Here is a 19941-nt window from a genome sequence, read left to right on the forward strand (position 1 = left end):
TTCACCAATTGCCTGGCATGATGAACCTGTGCTTGGCTCCATTGTAATATAACTAGGACAAGATTGGACAGGACATATGTTTTTTTTTTAATGATTATTATTTGTTTGCAAGATTGGATTACTTTGATTATTTACTTCTGTATAATATTTGCATCAATTTATCGTCTAGAGTACCTTGAGAAGACATGTATTTTGAGTCGGTGCTATGTTAAACCAAAATGAGTGAAACTGCATTTGGAAGCAAGGTTTTGTCTTTTACAATTTAAATTGCATTTGCAATCTTTTATGACAACTACAATTGGTGTTATTTGATAATTTATTTGTCTTCTGTACTAAATTCTTTAAAATTCTACAATGTCTTCTTATAAGTGGCAGAGAAAATGCCCCTGGCTATTAAACAAAGGGTGAACTGGTATGGTCCAATTTCTGTTCAGTGCATTTACATTTATGCCACCTTCTTAATAGGTTATTCTCTTCATTTATCTATTGATGTACCAATAATTCATCCAGTAACCCAAGACAAAGTTTTGGTCTGAGGTCATAAAACATTGGAATCCTTGCAGTTTCTCTTTTAATACCCCGATAACATCCAGTAACTCACCTTCCGGCTTGGACAGAATCTTTCAGTTTTTACATCCTCTTTCAGGAATTTTTTTTTATACAGATAAAAAAATAGCTTCCTTTGAGTATACTCTTCCTGAAACTAATTTCTTACAAAATTGCAGTTCACTCATTTTCTTCAAAAGAAGTAGTCAAGAGTTTCAGGTTCCCTGATTCAGAACCAGTCGATGAGTTTATTTCTTACAACCATCATGCAACAGTTTAACCTCCATTACGTATCATAAATTATGAGGCACTTCAGCTCTGATTATAATTGGGATACAGTGCTTATTTTGGTAAATTCACCCAAACCTCTCACAATTTAAGGTAATTCACGGGGCCTAAAGGTCCATATTGAAAATTGGGTCAATATTGTGAAGGAGAGGCAGAGAAGAGGCCACTCTAATCATATGCTTTGAACCAGATATGCTTTAACTTAACTCTGGAAAACAGTTTTCCACAGCAGTCTGTTGGATGGAAACAGATCCTAAACCCTCAATTTGTGCTCTTTGTTGCCATGGAGAAAGAAAAATAAACTTATTACTTATGTGAGACATTTTGTGCTGTAATTTGCCTCTTCGGGTCCATTTTTTAAATTAGAATATTCTGAGCATAATACTATACGACAAGGAAGATTGAAGATCATCATAAAATAATTGTTTGATCCCCAGAATTTCAAGGAAGATGAGATAACAGGCGCTGGCGTTAGAAAACTCATTAAAGAATGTTCATAAGTTTCTACACAACTTTTAATAGTTGGTATATAATGGTTTAAATGTTTTAGAAGACTAAAAAACAGGGTACATTCTGCAGTGTACCCTGCAACAAGAACAGCAGTAGTTATATGCAGTTTGAAGCTGAATAGTTTGAAGTCTTTGCTGGAACAGCAGAGCTGTGGGACTTCTTGTAAGAGGTAGCCATAAGTGGAACCAACCTTTGCCAGATCTGGATGGATGCCGTTCTCTGTGGTTTCTTCGTTTTCCTGCAAACAACTGTCACTCAGTGACATGTCAAACACGTCTGCAGAGAGAAGAAAACACAATGAGGACTCCCTGGAGTCTGTCCATAAGCGATGACTGCCGTCATCGATCGGATGCGAATGTTTACGCAAGCGGTTCATATTACGTAAATACGAGGCCATAAAACATTTTCTAAAACAGGTTCGGCATTAAACTAAACACTCCGTTACCTGAGCCAGCAGACATATATCCAATTAAGTATAAAATATGACACCATTTGAACCGTTTATGGGTAATAACGCAAGCGGGCCTCGGCAGAAATATACCTCTTATGTTGCCTGGAGCTATTCTTCCAAAAAGGCATGCTGGCTCATTAATGATAGGTCACCACACACCCACAGCCTGATTTAGAGGCATGCCAGCAGACCACAGAGCCATGCAGCCTGAAGCCATTACATCATTCCTTCACTTTTCACTGGTTTAAAGAGTCTTACAGTCTGTTATGTTCAGTTAGAGGCTGTGGGCCTACAAGAGGTTTTGAAACAACTACTAAATAAAGGGTGGAGTCACTGTCAGGTCTCATTTCCTGAAATTGAAAAAAAAAAAAAAACTCCAAACCCTTCAAAACAAATTCCCCATTACAGCAACAGCATGATGATAGACAATACTTCTCCAAGCTCAACTAGGAGAAGCATTACGTCTCCTAAGGGATTTGTTCAATTGATGCAATCAAAGAAAGAAATTTCTCACAGTGAATTTTGTATTCCAGAACACAATCACGTCTCACCCTGCTGTTTTTCGGTGGTGAGTTCCAGACTCTTGCGATCGGGAGCCGGCCCTTCGGGGGGACTTATCTGCAAAATGCGAGTCAACGTGCTGATCCACTCCTCCATGTCCTGCTCGCTCTCCGCGGCCAGCACGAAGTACGTCACCTCGTTCATCTTCAGCTCGAACGCGTGCTTCCTCAGACGGTTGTTCTTTGAGGAAAGAAGAAAAGTAAATTTCTTACTCATTCAGAACACAGTTCCTTCATTGAAGGTTTCTCACAACTTTTGAAAATCGGAGGACCTGGCGTTTTTGTGATATGCAATTAATCGTAAAGCTGAGTTTGTCAGTAGGGCAACTAACCAGGCTTTTATCTTGCACCAGATGTTTGCTTCTGAAACCTAACATGTTAGTTGAAAATCTGTGGCGGTATTTTGTGGTCTTGAAACCAGACAAGCAGAACCTGGTGCTTGTCTGGCCTGGTGAAGCATGATGGCTGCCTACACAATAAAGTGCACAGCAAACACCGAGTCACAATCATAAATTTGGTGAGGCCTACCTGTACAACACCTGTGCATGAGTCGAGGAAGATGCAGCCTTTGGGTTCCTTAGAGATCTTTTCATCCTTGTAGAAGTTCATGATGTATGAGTTATCTGTGAGCTGAGTGAGCTGGAAGTATCTCCGCTTAAATGACTGCACAAAAACCACAACATATGTTTTACAAGAGTAATAAAGAAATTTATATTTTATACGTAAAACAAATAAGAATCCAAAAAGATCAAATAAAACTAAAGCCAGATAAGCAATACTGTGCACTTTAAATAATAATGTAAGCACATGTTTATAATTAATCCTTTTTATTATTTGAGAAACTTTTGTGTAGATTTCAGCTGAACCAAAGGTCAGCGTCAAACAATAGCATTTTTTGGGGGCAAAGAAAGAAAAAGTGTGGCGATAAGCTGGTGTGCAAAAGTGGAAGAAGAACAAGACGACAATGCAATTCTCCTCACTCGGACAGTGATGCTGTTGTTAACTGTGCTGTTGAAGTTTCCTTTATAAAGCCAGCCCGACCGAAACACACCAATTCCCCCTCCGCCTCCTCCACCACCTCCGCCCCCTCCTCCTTTGGATGAGGACAGAGATGTGGTGTCCTGTAGAAAGAACACAATCAGTTATAAACGAATAATCTCTTTTCAATAGAAACTCAACTGCTAGACACTAAACCAAGATCTTTTCACAAAACACGAGAGCCATAGTTGTAATAAAAAAAAATAATAATGAAAAACGAGCAAGATGTAAGCAGTGTGCAGAATTTTAACTCTACCCCTCCAAAAAAACAAATGGTGATTACAAACCTCATCTTTGTCCACATCTTCATAGTCAATCTCAAAAGAATGGGATGGCAGCTTCTCCGGTTTGTACAGTTTTCTTGAAAGGAAATGGAAAACCAAACAAGTATTTGAATCAGCACGTCTTTGATCTGATAGAAGGGAAAAAAATCATTTGTTGTGTTGGATTATTGCTCTCAATTGGAAGGAGTGCAAACAACAGTGGGTGGCTGCCTCCGCTCCATCAATCTCTGCCAGGAGTCAACAATAAGTAGCCCTCACTGGATCCCGCTCCACTAATTTTTACAGGAGGACATGTCTTTGTGTCTGAGCGAGGAGATGAAATGTTTTTTTGTGTGTGTGCTGTGAGGGGCAGACTGAAAGGCTGGAGTCTGTGGAGGACGGCCCTGGAGCCAACCTCTGCGAAAGGTCTAACCGCAGTAAAAGCTGTCCGGGAAAACATCTACGTTTAGATGAATTGCGGCGACTGCGGGCTGGCCACCAACATGGGGAGACTTCTGCTGGATGGAAAACATGGAAGCCTCTTCGCTCAAATCACAGCAGTGACAACAAGCTACAATTCCTCATTGTCATGTGGTTTTTAGAGCACATTTCACTTCAGATTGTTCCATAAACCCGGAAGCAAACATGTTTACATGTAAATTAAACAAACCCTACAATTTGTGTGCCCTATGTTTTAAATGACAGCACTTTACAAGTGTACTCTAACTTGTCGTTATGCCTCTGTTTTAGTATATAGTTCATCCACGATGTCATATGGAGGTCATGTGAACTGGCCGAAAGAATATAGTGGCAACCCAGGGGACAGAAGAGGAACATTCCTGTGGCCGAAGGGCTGTTTTGGGTCAGCCTCCCTGGGACTCACTAAGCTAAAGTTAACTGACTGACAAACTGATTCAGAGCAGAAACTACATTATTCAATCCATATCTAACAGAATGACTGATGTTAGAAGAATGGGATAGTAGAAGAAATGTAAGGTCCTTGGGAAATTCAAGATGGCTACTAATGTAAAACAAAACAAGTAGGAGCATTTTCTCCGATATTAAACGTTAAAGTTCCACCTTTAATCTGAGAACACCTACTAAGTGAGTGAAAAAACTGTACTAATTTATTAATTCCAGTAAAATAAATATAATGATCATATTACGTGTAAGCTGCTTTGCTTTTTCTGTTGACCAGAGTATCTAGCAGCCTTTAATTGGAAAACCATCACTTCTGTTTTCTAGGGGTATAAATATGGCATGACACAAGATCCCATTTCTCTTAGTCAATCTTTTAAACGGGAAGACGAGGAGAAAGACGTAAGTCAAGTAAGGATGTGCAGACACACACTACAAGAAAATAATTGCTTATCTAACTTACCCATGTCTACAGCATAAAAGGAAACGACTGAAACTGTAACAAATCAGGCTCGTTCAGGAGGCAAGTATATCTTCTGTAATCAGGACTGCATGACAAACACTACACGTTATCTACATCCTGACTGCTTGTTTGGGCGTGTAGCTCGGGGAAAAGCTTTTCTGTCCACCCATCTGAAATGTAACAAGTGGAGTTTACCAAGCACTACAGGAATTTGGTCAAACGAGGCTAAGTTTGAGCAGATAGCAAACAAAACAAGAGATTTGGCATGAAATAAAGGACACACAGGCCTATGTGGAAAAGCGCCTGATGTTCACCGTTGTGGGTGGTAGGATAGGTGATGATGTTTCTCTCCCAAAGGCCCCGAGAACCTTGTTTGAGTTGCTATATTGTATCACAACCCCTTAGAAATTAAATAGAAATCTGGTGACACCAGACGGAAAACCAAAAATGGCAACTTGTTCGATCTTTCATCAGGATAATGTTTCAAAATTGTCGAATTGACACAAAAATGGTTGAGCAGACACGCAATTCACCTTTGTCATGTTCAAGTCACACATAAGTATGCAATAAGAGTCCTATTTTCATATGTAATTCAACTGCACTGGAAAGAGAGAAAACTTTGAACAAAACAAATCACTGCAAACAAAAACATAAAAGCATGGCACAGCGTAATACGAAACAATTAAACAGTTGTCATTTTACAACTTTCTGTACAACAACCAGCTGCAAAACTCAAATACTTACTCAAATTATAGAGCTCCATCTTTGCGTACTTAGTAATTCACTCTTCATAATTCACAAAAAATGTATTCATTTTTTTTTGTATTAATATACAAAGAAATGTTACATAAACAAAAAAAAACATGTTACTACCTTGGCAGCAAGCGATAGTCTCCAGCATAGTCATCATACTTGAACTGGACCACATTTAGCTCAGAGTTATAATATTTGCAGGCCTGAAAAAGAGGGTGAGAATGACTCTTTTTTTTTCTTTTAATAAGACAATTTCTGTGGAAAACGTGGACATAAAGCAGGTAAAAAAATATATTCACAGGTCAGAAAGACAGGGTAGATGAACTGACTCTATATCAAAAAATAAATAAAGAAGTTCTTTATCATTAGAATATTTAAATTTAGATTGTCACCAGATACATCTTTAGCTTGCCAGAGATTGCTTGACTGGTTAAATGACTATTTTCAAACAGGTTATCTGCAGTCACAGAGGCTGCAGGGAAGTTTCACATCCTGCTTGTTTGGTTAACATAGTTTTGCATTTCCCTTTAATCCATTTATACAACATCAACATAAATAATTTGTTGCCAAAGATACAAAAACTAGCAAGGCAACGGTTACTAGATTCAAATGTAACCATAAGAAAGTGTACACATTGAAAGAATGTGATCATTGAGTTGTACCTATCTGATATCTCAGATATTATTCCAAGACGAACCCCATGTCATGTACATCACCGCTAGTTTGTCGCAGAAACGCAAAAGAACTTTTCATTTTGCATCAGGAAATTGTAAAATTAGTGTAGGTTAAACTGACAGACGACCACCAACCAATTTTTCTTTTCCCCTTCAAACCACATTGAATTCAGTGAAAGGCTCTTGCAGAGCAACAGCAATGAAGCACTGTCAAACAAAGGGCTGAACAATTAGGAGGAGCCAAAAACCAAAATAAAACAACCGAGTTTAAAAACAGACACTAAGTAAAGCATTAAATCAATGGGCATAAAACAGTAAAAGCATCTTACTTGTCTGACCAGCAGACACTCAGCCTGGAGTTCTGCCCCTTCAGGGACAGTTGAATTGAGAGTTCGTCTCTCTTGAGGCACCGTGGATACCTGCAAAAACAAATGGGTGGATGACGGTCAAATTGAGAGATACTTTAAATATTTGCTTAAATTAGTTCATTCTCAAACATTGTTTCAGAATCTACTAATGAATCTTTAAAAAAAAAAGAGATGCTGTAGTGTTGCACTCAACCAGAACGCTTGTATGCAATAAGGCGAATGTTTCCAGCTGCAAAAAAAAGCTGTAACAACAAGTTCCTTTAAACCAAGGAACTTGTTTAGAAAACTACACCTTCAAGCTTGATTGAAGGTGTAGTTAAAGTTAGACTTGCATTGTTTCCCCTTCAAATTTCCCATAGATTGACTTCATTGCTATTGGTGCTAAAATCTAGTAAGTCTCATTTTAATGACATGGATTTGTCTTACAGGTCTAAACTGCCAATTCTTATTTTGATCAACTCTGATAACACACAAAAATGAAAAATAAATAAATAAATAAATAAATAAATAAATAAATAAATAAATAAATAAATAAATATTCCTTTTTTAAAGATAGTGGGTCCAAGAGTAAATTTATGAATGAATTTTACAGGCACAGCTTAGATATGTTTTTATTTATGTTTTCTGAAAATATATATAAATGAATAAAATTCTTATTTTTATCCTTAATAAAAATCAATGATAAAAGAATGTATTGTCATTGCTTTTGCATGTTTTCACTGTTTCTGTAACTAATCTCTGGCGATGAGCCCTTGACATTGGAAGGCCTCCTTGTCATCACCATAATCTTTAGCTTTTGCCTGTCAGATTCAAGCATAATTTTGGCTGCACCATTCTTAAATGTAAACATGTCTTGTAGACTGGATAAGAGGGTTAGTAAAATAATAATAATAATAATAATAATAATAATAATAATAATAATAATAATAATAATAATAATAATAATAAACATTCTTTAAAGCCAAATCTGCCAGGCGTGTGAATATGTTTTGGCCTTATTTGTAGCTGAACCAAATGGTGGAAGCATGTGGGACTGGTGTTACTCTATACAAAACAACTGACTGGGTGGGATACTTTTTAAAATCCACATCAACAAAATTTTGTTGGCATTTAGTTAGCTTTTATTTAGCTTTTTAACAATGTTTGCATTTAACGTAAAAACAACTAGATCATTTTGTGAGTTTTTTCTTGTAAATACAGTGAAATATTTGTACTTTTACAAACGGTTACTCATACCATAAAAAAAATTATACAAAGCTATGTTGTTTTCTTGACTATATTTCTGTTTTCTTTTGTCTCCTTATAGTTTCTCATAGTTTTTAGCGTTGACATTTGGTCCTTCTTGACATATGCAGCACATTGAAAACTGAATTAACAGTGCAGATTTTACAGTGGCTAAATCAGTTCAGAACTTGTTTGACCACTTGCTATTTTTTTGGAAACTGAAGATAAGAGCCAAACACCGGCTTGAAAAAAGGTGACAAAAGTTTTAGATACAGAAATCAAGTTTGACACCTGCAGCCAACACTTCAGAACTCAAAACTAAAAGTTACTCTCTAATATTTTGACACCAAGACATTTGTCTTAAAAATCTCCCTCCATGGGGTTTTCTACAGACACCACTGCAGATGAAACAAATACCCAGAATCCTTAGTGTTTTTTGGACTTTTTTGATAGATTCACACATTTTAATTAGGATGTCTTTATTGTTATTGTATACATGAAGCACCACAGGACTTCATTTCCATACAGCCCATCCAAAAACAGGTGCTCCAGGCTGCAGCCATTGTGGGAGGCGCCACCTTCATTGTGCTGGTGGTCCTTTAGACAACTATGGTTCAGACTTTTAATCCTTAGTAGCCCAAATTATGTCCATGAATGTGCCTCATTCAGCTTTTTACAAGACTCTGGGTCGAGATCAAAGAGACCTGATTTCATTTTTTATGGTCAGTGGAAGTTTTGGGTGAATATCAAATCAATGTGAATCATCCTCTACAACCACAAACAAACAGTGTTACAAGCTGACAATTCAAAATGTTGTTTAGTCTAACACCATCTTGGTTAAGTTGCATCTTAACCAAGATGCTGAGTATTTGATAACAAATACGCCTCATGGCTAGAAAATGTACACTTTTTTTTTTTACAGACCTGCATGAGACAAAATGTTTTCAAAGGTTTTACTCTACATGGCAAACTTTTGATCCTGAAAAATTATTCTTCTGTTTTATCAAATTTATGAGCTTACATCCACTAAGATTATTATAAATTTAAACATTTTGTGAGAGCACATCAGAGGACAAAGGTATTTGGTGTTACCTTGTAAGCTTAAGAACACCATCGCAATGTTCATGCTTCTGGTTTAATGTGTCACAGAGAAATCACAGGTCAGCAGTTCAAAGTTTGCAAAAAGATGGAGACAGGAAAATGGCCACAAATCTCCTCAGATCCTTCAGCAACTTCATCAAACGATTGTTTGAATGCATTTAACTCATAAATTACACAAATTTAATTATCAAAAAGCCTATTTCCTTATCCATAAACTAAACATCACATTTCAAACAGACATCAATAACCAGATTAAATTGCTTTGATACATTTTTACAAACCCACGAATGCAGAAAAGGGAATAAAACCCAATCAGCACCAACATTCAGACTTTGATTTAGATGCTGTGCTGTGAGCTGGCAACAATTTTTATTTCTCCAATGATTTAGCAAAAGAGCAGAGCCAGTAAATACTTTCTCCTTGATTAATACTCTGGCAAGACGCTTTGACTTATAAGAAAGAACATTGACAGCACACTGCAGACATAAAAATCAGAGAAGATTGCTTTGCTGCCAAATGAAGCTGGCAACCAGCAAAGCCATAAAAAAAAAAAAAAGCTTCAGTTCTGGGGTCAAAAGCAAATAGATCCCTGAAACACAAGCATCCAACGAGGCCATTTTATTGCGCAGTGGATGCACATCTGCAGCAAAGCATTAGCATAGTAATGAAGGTGCTAATGAACAAAGCTAAGGAGAGTCTAAGAGAATGAGCTATTGAGTGATTGAAAAGACTGTAAGCCTCTACATGCATGATTAGAGTGTGTAAATGATTGGCTTCCATAATGAGCGAGAAAGTAACACACAGTGCCTTTTAATAATAGGTCTATCTCGGTCAATTTCATTTACAATCTTTTGGCTTCATTACCATAAACAAACAAAACGCCCTGCCAATTCCTAGCAATATTTAATGCTAATTTTAAATAAGTAAATAACTTTTTATGAAGCAGACCTGAATTCTTCCAGGAGGTCCAGCTCAACGACTGACTCACCCGATCAGCTAAGACCTTTTTTTTTTTGCTGTTCTGTTGTCGGGAAATGCTGAGTTAAACTAGCCGGGGTTCAGATGAAACGCTTTGACAAATGTCCAATGACAAATGTCCAATGACAAATGCAATTTTTTTCTAACACCAAATCGTCATTCCAAAAAGGTCAGACGCAACAGAAAGGTTTCTTGTTGTCTTGTATGTGTCAATGACTCTATAAAGCCTGAATGCAGCTGTGAACCTATAGATTGCTTTCTCCACAACGGCACAAACCACTGAAACCTTTCACTTACCGAGAAGTCATTGTCGGGGAAGAGGAGCAGCTCCCTGAGCGGGTCCTCCTTCAGCTCCTCCCAAAGTTCAGAGATGACAGCCTCATAGTCAAGAGGATCGATCACCTTCGGCTTTTCCTGCTGCAAATGCAGAAAGAGGAAATGGGCAAAACTTAATTTTGGATGTGTGTTTGATCTGAACACTATAAAATACAGTGTCTTACAAGATACCATATAGCGATCCAATCCGGAGCAATCCTGCGTTGCATGGTGCAATAGAATAGATGATAGATGTTATTTTAATATAACTTGAATGAAGGACACCATAAAGTATTGCATCATAATTTTGTGCATCATATGAGGCAATTGTGAAAAGGGAGAAAATTGTTTTTCAACAATTTTTACAAATGCAAATATATGAAAACTATATCATGCATTTTTGTTGGGCCGTCTGTGCTCCCATAAGTAATTTCAGAGCAGCCAACTAGTATCGGCTGCATCAAGGTAAAGTGGAAGCAGCTGGATGCAGCCCAGACCTGTGAGAGGCCACAAAAGACTCTGACAGGACAGCAACCCTAAGCATACAGCAAGAGATGGTTTAACTCAAAGTTTATTTATGTGTCAGAATGGCCCAGTTAAAGACAAATCATCAATAAAAGCGTGGCCAGACTCAAACGAAATCATGCTTACAAACACTCCCTAACCAATTGAGGTATTTTGTAAAGAAAATAAAGAGATTGCAGCAAAAAGTGGTCTTACTAACACTCAGCTCAGCTTGACATAAATATGTGCCACACTTTTCAGATTTTTGTTTTTTCTTAGGGAAAAAACTTAATACACAATGTCTGTTTCCACAGTAATGCACTACTTTCACATAAGACTTCAATCGAATCCAAAAAGATACAAGTTTGAAAAGGTTCAAGGGTGTATTGCTGTTGTAAGGCATTAACACAATGTAATACAATGTGACAAAGCACCACAAGAAATGGAACGTATTGTAAAACGTATATATAATAACCAACAGATCATTACAATAAATCAGAGTTATCTTTTTACAGATAGAACGTGTCATATCACAATCGCAAGCAACTGCATAGACAAGGAAGGAACTCACTATTAAGTGTAATGCATTTGTATTTTGAAGGCCATTATGTTCAGTGATGACCAAGCAACAATGTTTCACCAGGGTAGAAAGACGTTTTACAAAACCTTGCAAACTCCTAAGTCAAGCAATGCATTCTTTATCTTTATCTTTGCTTCCTGATTTTGCATGAAATAATCAAAAGAGCATCCATTATTAAATGGTGAAGTGTTTAACATGGCTGAACTGACTAAATGTCTCCACTTGGGTACAAAATGCAGTATTCTGTAAAGTAAAGCTCTCAACATATTTACAAAAAACATTTATTTTTCTGTTCAAACCACTTTGTGATGTTATTTTGATATTTCAGGTACATACCCCAGCCGGATTCAAGCAGAAATGTGTGTGTGTGTGCAAATGGCAAATAGCCATGAACATGACATTTTAGGTGTTTTACCATGACATCACAGGGACCTAAACAAGTTGCAGAGGAAGTAGAGCTGCTGCCACAGCGCAGCTTTTGAAACACTCCACTGAAAAGTGTGAAGCTTGAAAGCAAATGAGATCAATAAATTAGCGCATTAGACAGCTTCCTTTATCTCCCAGACAAAGTAATTATGTGTTTCTCCCACTAAATAATTAATAACAGTTCCTAATATTGCAGTGCATTGAATCACACAACAGTAAGGAACTAGCCACTCAACAGTTTCTGCTACTTTTACAGGTCAAATCAACCCTCTCACAAATAAAGTGAAAGCCACCAACCAGGACTTGTGACATGACAAAATAAAACAGCATTGCAGGCATGTTTACAGCAGCGCATGGCAACTTCTGTCATTGAGAGAGCGGCAGCCCTGCAGCAACAACAGCAAAGTGAGAGGTGCAGCAGGTTGTGGTCAGAAACCCAGAGGAAGTTATGATAGCTAGTTCAGTTCACTTCTATTCTGTGGCCCCGGGCTTCACCGCCGGGTTTAACACCCTGGCTGCTTTCACGGCCGTCTCTGGCATGAAAAGTGAAACAGATGGCTACAGAATGATGGAAACGCAGTTTTAGTTCTCTTCAAAAATGTGACCATGGATGAAAACGACTTCTGCCCCTAAGATAGTTTGCGTTTTTAACAAGGAAGGAAATTCAGCCTCTATTATTTCCCATCATAGAAAAAAAGAAAACAGTGATCGCTTACAGTTGTCGCTGGGGATTTTGTTCCTCATTTCTGTTTGATTGTTGAACTTTGTTAATCTATGAAAATGGTTGGAACTTTAGCCTAATATACTCATAATTGCCGCCAATTATTGAAGACCTTTAACCTTTCTAAAATAATAGCAATCGTTATTTAAAATAATCCCTATAGGAAAAAAAGCAATTAGATTACATCTAAAAGCAAGAAACAGGTGTGTAGTTGAAGTCTGAGGATTTGATTTGTATTTTATGACTTCAGTGGCACTCATGTGACATGTCAGTAAATGTTTCAAGGAAAAGTCTAGATTTCTCCTCTCAAAAACTGGAGATTATTTCAGAATTACAGTCGAGCTGTCTTCCAAAGAAAAGCAAGAGGACTACTTGTAGGTTTCTGTACAAACCAAACTTAGTATTATGGTCCTAGATTTTTAATCAAATAGTACAGTCACAAAATGTAAACCGCAAAAATATACAACTGACATAATCTGAGTAGTTACTGTTTAACTACCAGCCTGGAATAGTGATTCAATACATCTAAAATAAGGAAGAATGCCACAAGAAGTAGAAAAAAAAAACATAAATACATACAATGCTGAGGCGGGTGAAATCCGCCCGTGCTCGTTTGGTTTTTATTTTCCTCCTGAAGGTGATTTTGCTCCTGAAACTCATTGCCGGCTGCCTTCAGAGAACCATCTCCGGAACCTAAAATCAAGAAAAGCTATACAACATGCACATTGTGGGCATGTGCTCTTTCAGAAGCAGAACTAACTCTCAGTGCGACCTTGCCTCAGCACACGTGGATGGAGGGGAAGTGGATGTGTGATTGTCCAACAGACACCACACACACACACACACACACACGCAGATGCAAGAAAGTCCCCATTGAGCGAGACATAAACCAATCAGATCGTAGAGATTCTACAAATCGCTTTTCAAATGTAAGTGAGTTAACCGGTGTTTTAACGCGGAGTTAAAAAAAAAAATAGAGGCTTTCGTTTAAAAGCTATAACTGCGGCACTGATGATCTCTTTTGGTGTTTTTAGTTCAACATTTTCTTGGTGTTCGCAACAACACAGAAACAGACACGCCCACAAACTACCACCTTCCTGCACCAAGCAATGTTGTCACAGCAACTGTGAGCCAAAATAAACATCAGCACGCTTATGAGCGCTTATGAAATAATAATAAAATAATAAAAAGCATATATGTCTCACATTACAGCTGGATATATTTTACAGCAGCTAGCATAATGCTTGTCTCATGTTTGGTTGCTCTGAGACTAGCACCCACTTCCCTACACTGAGCAGAACAGAGAAATATACAAGAGGAAACAACTTTTGATGATACAACAAATGCTCATATATTTATTTTCAGACCGTGGCCATCATATGAGTGCGTTTAGATTATATTCAGAGCTACAGTCAAGTTCAGTAAGACTATGAGTTCTGATGAGGCTCATCTGTCAGATTAGTTCTCATCGGTCCGATGTAATATAATCTCAAACGCAGGAAATAACAATAACTAAAAGATATATAAGCTTGATGTATATGGTTTTCTGTCCATTCTCTTTCTATGAGGCCTGTGATGAAATGGTGACCTTTGCGAGTGGACTCTCACCCACTAAAAGGTTATTGGAAATAAGCTTCCCCACGACTTGCCATGGATTAAGTGCATATAGGAAATGGATCGATGGATGCTTTTCAGGGCTGTAGGAAAACAGACGCAGATCATTTTGGTAAAGCAGCACAAAACAGCAATAGGAACAAATCCCATAGCTCGCAACTTTGCACCTTATTGTCAGGACGTAAGGCTCTCGTGCAACAAGAAGACAATGGAGTAGCATTGTACATAGTGCAATCACATAATTTGAAAAGCTAAAGAAATCAATTAGCAGCCAGAAGAAAATTAAAGCAAAATTAAACTTGCACATTTTGTATCTACAGTCAGTGCAGCAATTTGAAATGTGAGGACGGTAAGAGAGATTAATAAACCCCACCAGCTGACAGATAGAGAGCTGGATCAAACTTTTAAACATAAAATTAAATGACAACACAAGAGAAGGTCAAGATATTTCACATTTTTTAATGCATCTTTATCATGAAATGTGTGGTGGATTTTCAGCCTTCAACAACACGAGTCACATCCATTCAAGATGAGAAAGTTCAACTATATACCAACGTTTGTCAACTGGGGAAATAATAACAGCAAATATATATATCTATATTCATTAAGTGAAACCTCAGACAGACTCTATTTCATAAGACTCGTCTTTTAAAACTGCTCTCTCATCAATTCAGTCATTGACATCTATTCAGTATCTGCAGCCCCTCTTCCCTTCGCTCCATCCTTTCCACTGCTCCCTTCCAGCTGGCTCCACCCACCTCTGCCTCTTCTCAGCAGCTCTCACATCTCATCAAACATCCTCAACAGCCTTCGGTTTTTTCTCTCTCTCTCTTTGATACCTCTCTCCATCTCCACCCCGTTCCCTTGTTCTCACCCTGTTAAACATCCCCTTTTATCCTCTCTCCTCCGTCCCGTCTCCCGTCTGTGGTCCTTCCTCCCTCCCAGCAATGGTGAGGCGGGGTGGGTGTGGCTGATGCTAAGCTCCAGCTGCATGGAGGACACGAACAGAGCAGTAGACTGTCGGCTCACAGCGCGACTATTGACAAGGATAGCTGGGAGCAAAGCAGTTTGCCCGAAATTAGAAGAGAAAAGAGATTAAACAGAAGTCAGGAAAACACAGAGACAGAAAGCTAAGAAAGACTTGTCATTCTCAAGCAAAGATTTAGGAACTTTACGTCCTATTAGAGCATAAAAAATGAAGGTCATACTGGGAGGGAGAGAGCGTGAAAAAGACAAATATTGCAGATTGATGTGGACTAATAGCGGAAGACAGAAGAGTGCAAAGACAGCTGCTGAGACAGCAGAGATGAGCAGATCCCAGACAGAAAACATCTGCTTCATATCATTAAAGCAACACATGGTGAAAACTCTGAAACTGATGGAGAGTCACACGCCTGAAGTTCCCGACTAACATAAGAGAAATAAACCGATGAGCTTGAATCATTGAAATTGCTAAAACCAGCAAGACAAAGGCAATTATCATGTGTATGCAAATAAAGTCGCAAAAGGCTGCAAAGAGTTATTTAATAAAAATAAAACAAACAAAAAATAGATTCATTAAGAACAACAAAACATTCACCTGGAAACAGAATAGATTAAACTGGTATTCCCTGGTTTGCCATAGCAAATTAATTTTTGCATTTACCTGGCTAAAAAAAACCAAAAAAACAAATTATTACAAAAGTCACCATCGATGAGGTCGACCTTTCCACAAAGATCATGATGCCTTACCTATCTGACCATCACAATTAACAGCAAACAACTAATAAGTGGTTTCCAGGAAAACACAACCTGAGCTGACTGAGAAACTGTCACGCAATCGATTGTTTAAATTTGATTTGGACAACATTGTGGGGTTTTTTTTCCAGATGTTTGCTCCAGCCTCCAGAATAGCTATCTTTCACCTTCTTGACAGATGTGATAAAAAGAAAAAAAGAAATCTTTCATAATCTTTTTTTTTTAACTATTCATTTTTACTTTATTGTAATGACATTTTCAGTTGCATTTCATTTTTATTCTTTTAATATTCAACAAGCTGAAGGGGGAATTCACATCATGCCATCGAGCATCAACCAGATGAATGCCTGCGACACAAACCACTTAAACCATCACAGTCAAACTACAAGGATGGTCATAAATAATGCACAATTGAAATGTTTTGAAGGTTTGATTTTGATCTGGAAGATCATAATATGACTTCGCTTCACCAAGTGGTCGAGCGTGTCAATTGTGATCGCAATAAGAGGCGACATGCTGGAGAAACCATTACCGCATTCCTTCAAAAGGCTACATTTGTTTTTCTTTATAAGTCACACAATCTTCAAACTTTCTCAGGGAAAATTTTGCTCAAACTAGTGACAAACCACTGATGCCACCAAATTCCTGTTCACCATCCATCAGTTTTACAGTCCGCTTCTGTTAGTAAACATCAAGAAACTCTTAATGAGGACGCAACAATTATTGTCAGAGTGCATTCACTCTGGTCTGGTTGAGTCAGACTCGAGATCTTTGCTCGAAAAGTCTGATTTGTTTGTAGAGGACCTAAAATGCAAACAAGCGTGGGTTCAGATCAAAAAAATATAAACTCTCTGACCAAAAACGTAGCTGTTGACTCTCTGCCAGCGAACAAGATCCCGGAAGCAGACTACAACACGCAGCACTGTGGGTACACATGACCGTAAAGAATGTGTGTGAAGCAAGGTAGCCAAGAGAAACATCTGGTGGTCAAATGTGGAGGGAGGATGAGTTAAACCGATACTAATAGAGTCACATGAAATTTATCACCACTGCTTGTGAGCCCTCAAAAGGCCAGCGAGGTTTTTGAGTTAATTAGTGAGAAAATTGCTTGCGGGATTCAACCATGCATTAGAGCCTCCTCACAGAGGTGCTTTGTGAAGCCACGGATTTAGAATCCAACGCATCTCTATTCTCCTTTGAGGGAAAATGTGAGCAACAGCTGGTATGCCGCCATGTACACAGCTTGGACTGATTCAACCGAAGAGTTTTCTTTTAACTGGTTCGCTCCATATTTGAGCCAAAGGTTTACGCGCCTTGAATGAAACATGACAAGCTCCCTCTTGAATGGATCGGCCCGTTCATCCAAGAAGGATGTGGGATTAAGTTCTGACCTCATACTGGCCACCGAGGTCCTGTTGGGAAGTCCCAGTACTTTTGCCACACGGCTTTAAGATGCCCAACACATCAGAATATTCTGAAATCATAGAACATCTTGTTTGAATTAAAAATGCAACACAGTTAAAACAAAACACAAACACTGACTGATGCACTTTTTGTTGCAAAGGAAATGCCTGTCTGTTATGTTTTTTTAAAAACGAACTCTGCAAGATAGACACTTTGTGCTCAGTTGTTCCATGAGCTAAATGGATCAGCTGAGTCCACATGCTAATATGATTTTGGAGTGGATCTCGCTCTCTTGCCTTTCGCAGGAGCCAGTAACTGGGCACCAAAGACGACAAGATTTAAGGAGGGAAAGAAGGGGAGTAGGGGGAAACAAAAGGGGCGACTGTAAAGACCTCCTTACTGCCAAGATTCAAACATTTTTTCCACTTGGCTTACAGAAAGTAGGATTTCTTGGAATTAAAAAAAAAATCTGGCTAAGAATAGTTGTTACACATGGCTGACAGGGAACTCTGTCCTGAAGAGAGAAGATAGTAAGGAGAGACGTGTACTTTTACATAATCCAGTCATCAACTCTGCAAACCATTCATTCATATATTCAGTGAAACACTTCTCATCCACCAAATACTTCTGTTAAAATCAAATAATATTTTCTTTTTTTTTCTTTTCACTCCAGGCCAAATGCAAAAAAAAAAAACTTTTTTTTTTTTCCCACAGAAACCAGATTCCTCATGTCTGACCCCACCACCCCACTCTTCCATTTCCGTCTCTTTGCCTCTTTCTCAGCTGTGAAACTTAATGGCCTCCTCAAGCCATTGCTCATTTGTCAGTCTCAGCAATACTAAAAAATAAAAAAATTAATTTCAACAAGGGAAGATAGAACAAAATGCGGAGAGCCAAAAACGCATAACTCAACACAAACCTGCACACTTTAACGTACTTTTTAAACGTTTCAAAGTGCATGCTAACGAACCTTAAAAGAACTGTAAAAGCTGCTTTTTTGCACATAACTGCTTCCTTTCCAGCACAATGCCAGCTCCCACCCAACGCTCATCCACACATGCATTTCGTACTTAATGGGAAGCCGCAGATGCAGCAGTGTTGGTTACCATTATAATGATGGTCAGAGGTGAACTGGTGGAGATGTAACCCTCCAGAGTGGGAGTTGCAGCTTCCACTGACGCCTGGTCCTGCCGTGAACATATATGACCGCAGTCGGCTCCGCCCACAGAGCGAAGCAGCAAGACCACGCTGGCTGAGCACCCCATTCTCCAGCGCCGTGGCCTCCGAATCCTCCCTGATCCACTCCGGATGAGCTCAGCCTCCTCTATCGGAACCGGCCTCTGCTCAGGCCTCTGGTCCCGCCAGAGGGGTTGTGTTCTCCTCTAGAAGTGTGACACCTAGAGCTCCATCAGGCCCAGTGATGTCACGTCAAGCAGTCCTGCTCTGAAAACTTGGGGAGGTTTTCCCAAAGCTGCTCTGCTTCAGCCTGCAGCTCCTAATGTTGCTGTTGCTGAGCTGACACACTGGCAGCCCTGCATGTCTCTCTCTCCTCTCTCTCTCCCTTCCCTTCTTGTGTTCTCTCTCTCTTGCTCTCGTTTTCGTCCTCCAATACACACACACTGACTGCAGCTGTGTGTGGTTCAGCCGAAGCCAGACACATCCAACAAATCACACTCAGCAAAACCCGTCAGCTGACCAGAACCAGCCGCCACACGCATATGCACAACGGAGACTTCCACACACACCCAAGCCAACATTATTTTTTCTGATTTCCATACTGCTGCAGCTATGACTCTCTCCATTTGTTTCCCAAACTACACCAACACTTTTCAGTCTTAGCTCTGTTTGTTGTGCTAGGGCCATTGTGGGTTTTGCTCTTAAGAGCTTCCAGCAAATGTTCTGCAAAGCTGCGACTGCTCGGCTAAATAATGCGTGCCCCGGCTGATTGTGATGTGTGTTATTATTTTGCTGCAATCCTGTTGCAGTGAAGTGTGAGAGAATGAAAAGTTCAGGAACACAAAGTGGATGGAGAGAGTGGAGTGGGTGGCCTTATAGATGAGGCATGCATGTGAAGTGTTAGCCCTGCAGAGTCTACATTTGAAATCATTCAGACTTTGCTTGAGCATAAAGGCAAGTCGCAGAAGACTGCCTTGAAGTTTTCCTGCCTTGCGATATCGCTGAGTGACTCTGATTTTTCTGATGTCTTCAAAACATCTGGTGTTGCTTTATTTCACCGACTGTGGCTGAAGGAAAAGAAAAGAGGAGCGTTCCCAGAAGAAAGCATTTCTCAATTTGAAAGTATCTGTCATCATAAAAGCCCCTGTTATTCTGCGCCAGTTGTCCTTGTTGAACTACATACCGATCAAAGTAAAGACTTCTTTTTTTAAAGAATTAATGCAAGCCAGGTTTTTTTGCTTTGAATTTAGTTTAACAGGCCCTGATGTATTTGCTTAAATCACCGAGATCTAAAACAGTGGTTCTCAACTCTGATCCTCGAGGCCCAGT

The 19941-nt window shown here is 39.0% G+C and overlaps 1 protein-coding gene across 3 annotated transcripts in view; it reads right to left on the bottom strand.

Annotated features, from left to right (window-relative positions):
* dock10 (dedicator of cytokinesis 10) overlaps positions 1-19074 on the bottom strand; it is a 46346-nt gene extending 27272 nt beyond the window's left edge. The window contains exons 1-9 of one of the 3 annotated variants that reach the window (XM_055028105.1): positions 18543-19074; positions 10433-10552; positions 6794-6883; positions 5911-5993; positions 3681-3753; positions 3336-3476; positions 2884-3018; positions 2347-2536; positions 1535-1620 (exon numbers count right to left, since the gene is read on the bottom strand). In XM_055028105.1, the coding sequence (XP_054884080.1) occupies positions 1535-1620; positions 2347-2536; positions 2884-3018; positions 3336-3476; positions 3681-3753; positions 5911-5993; positions 6794-6883; positions 10433-10552; positions 18543-18701 (1077 nt within the window). In that variant the 5' untranslated portion in view covers positions 18702-19074. The remainder of the gene's footprint in view (positions 1-1534; positions 1621-2346; positions 2537-2883; positions 3019-3335; positions 3477-3680; positions 3754-5910; positions 5994-6793; positions 6884-10432; positions 10553-18542) is intronic. The other 2 variants (XM_055028106.1, XM_055028104.1) reach the window with 2 other exon arrangements.
* Between the last annotated feature and the right edge of the window lie 867 nt (positions 19075-19941).

Source organism: Poeciliopsis prolifica, unplaced genomic scaffold, assembly GCF_027474105.1.
Source record: "Poeciliopsis prolifica strain line A6 unplaced genomic scaffold, Auburn_PproV2 SCAFFOLD004, whole genome shotgun sequence".
Lineage (NCBI taxonomy): Eukaryota > Metazoa > Chordata > Actinopteri > Cyprinodontiformes > Poeciliidae > Poeciliopsis > Poeciliopsis prolifica.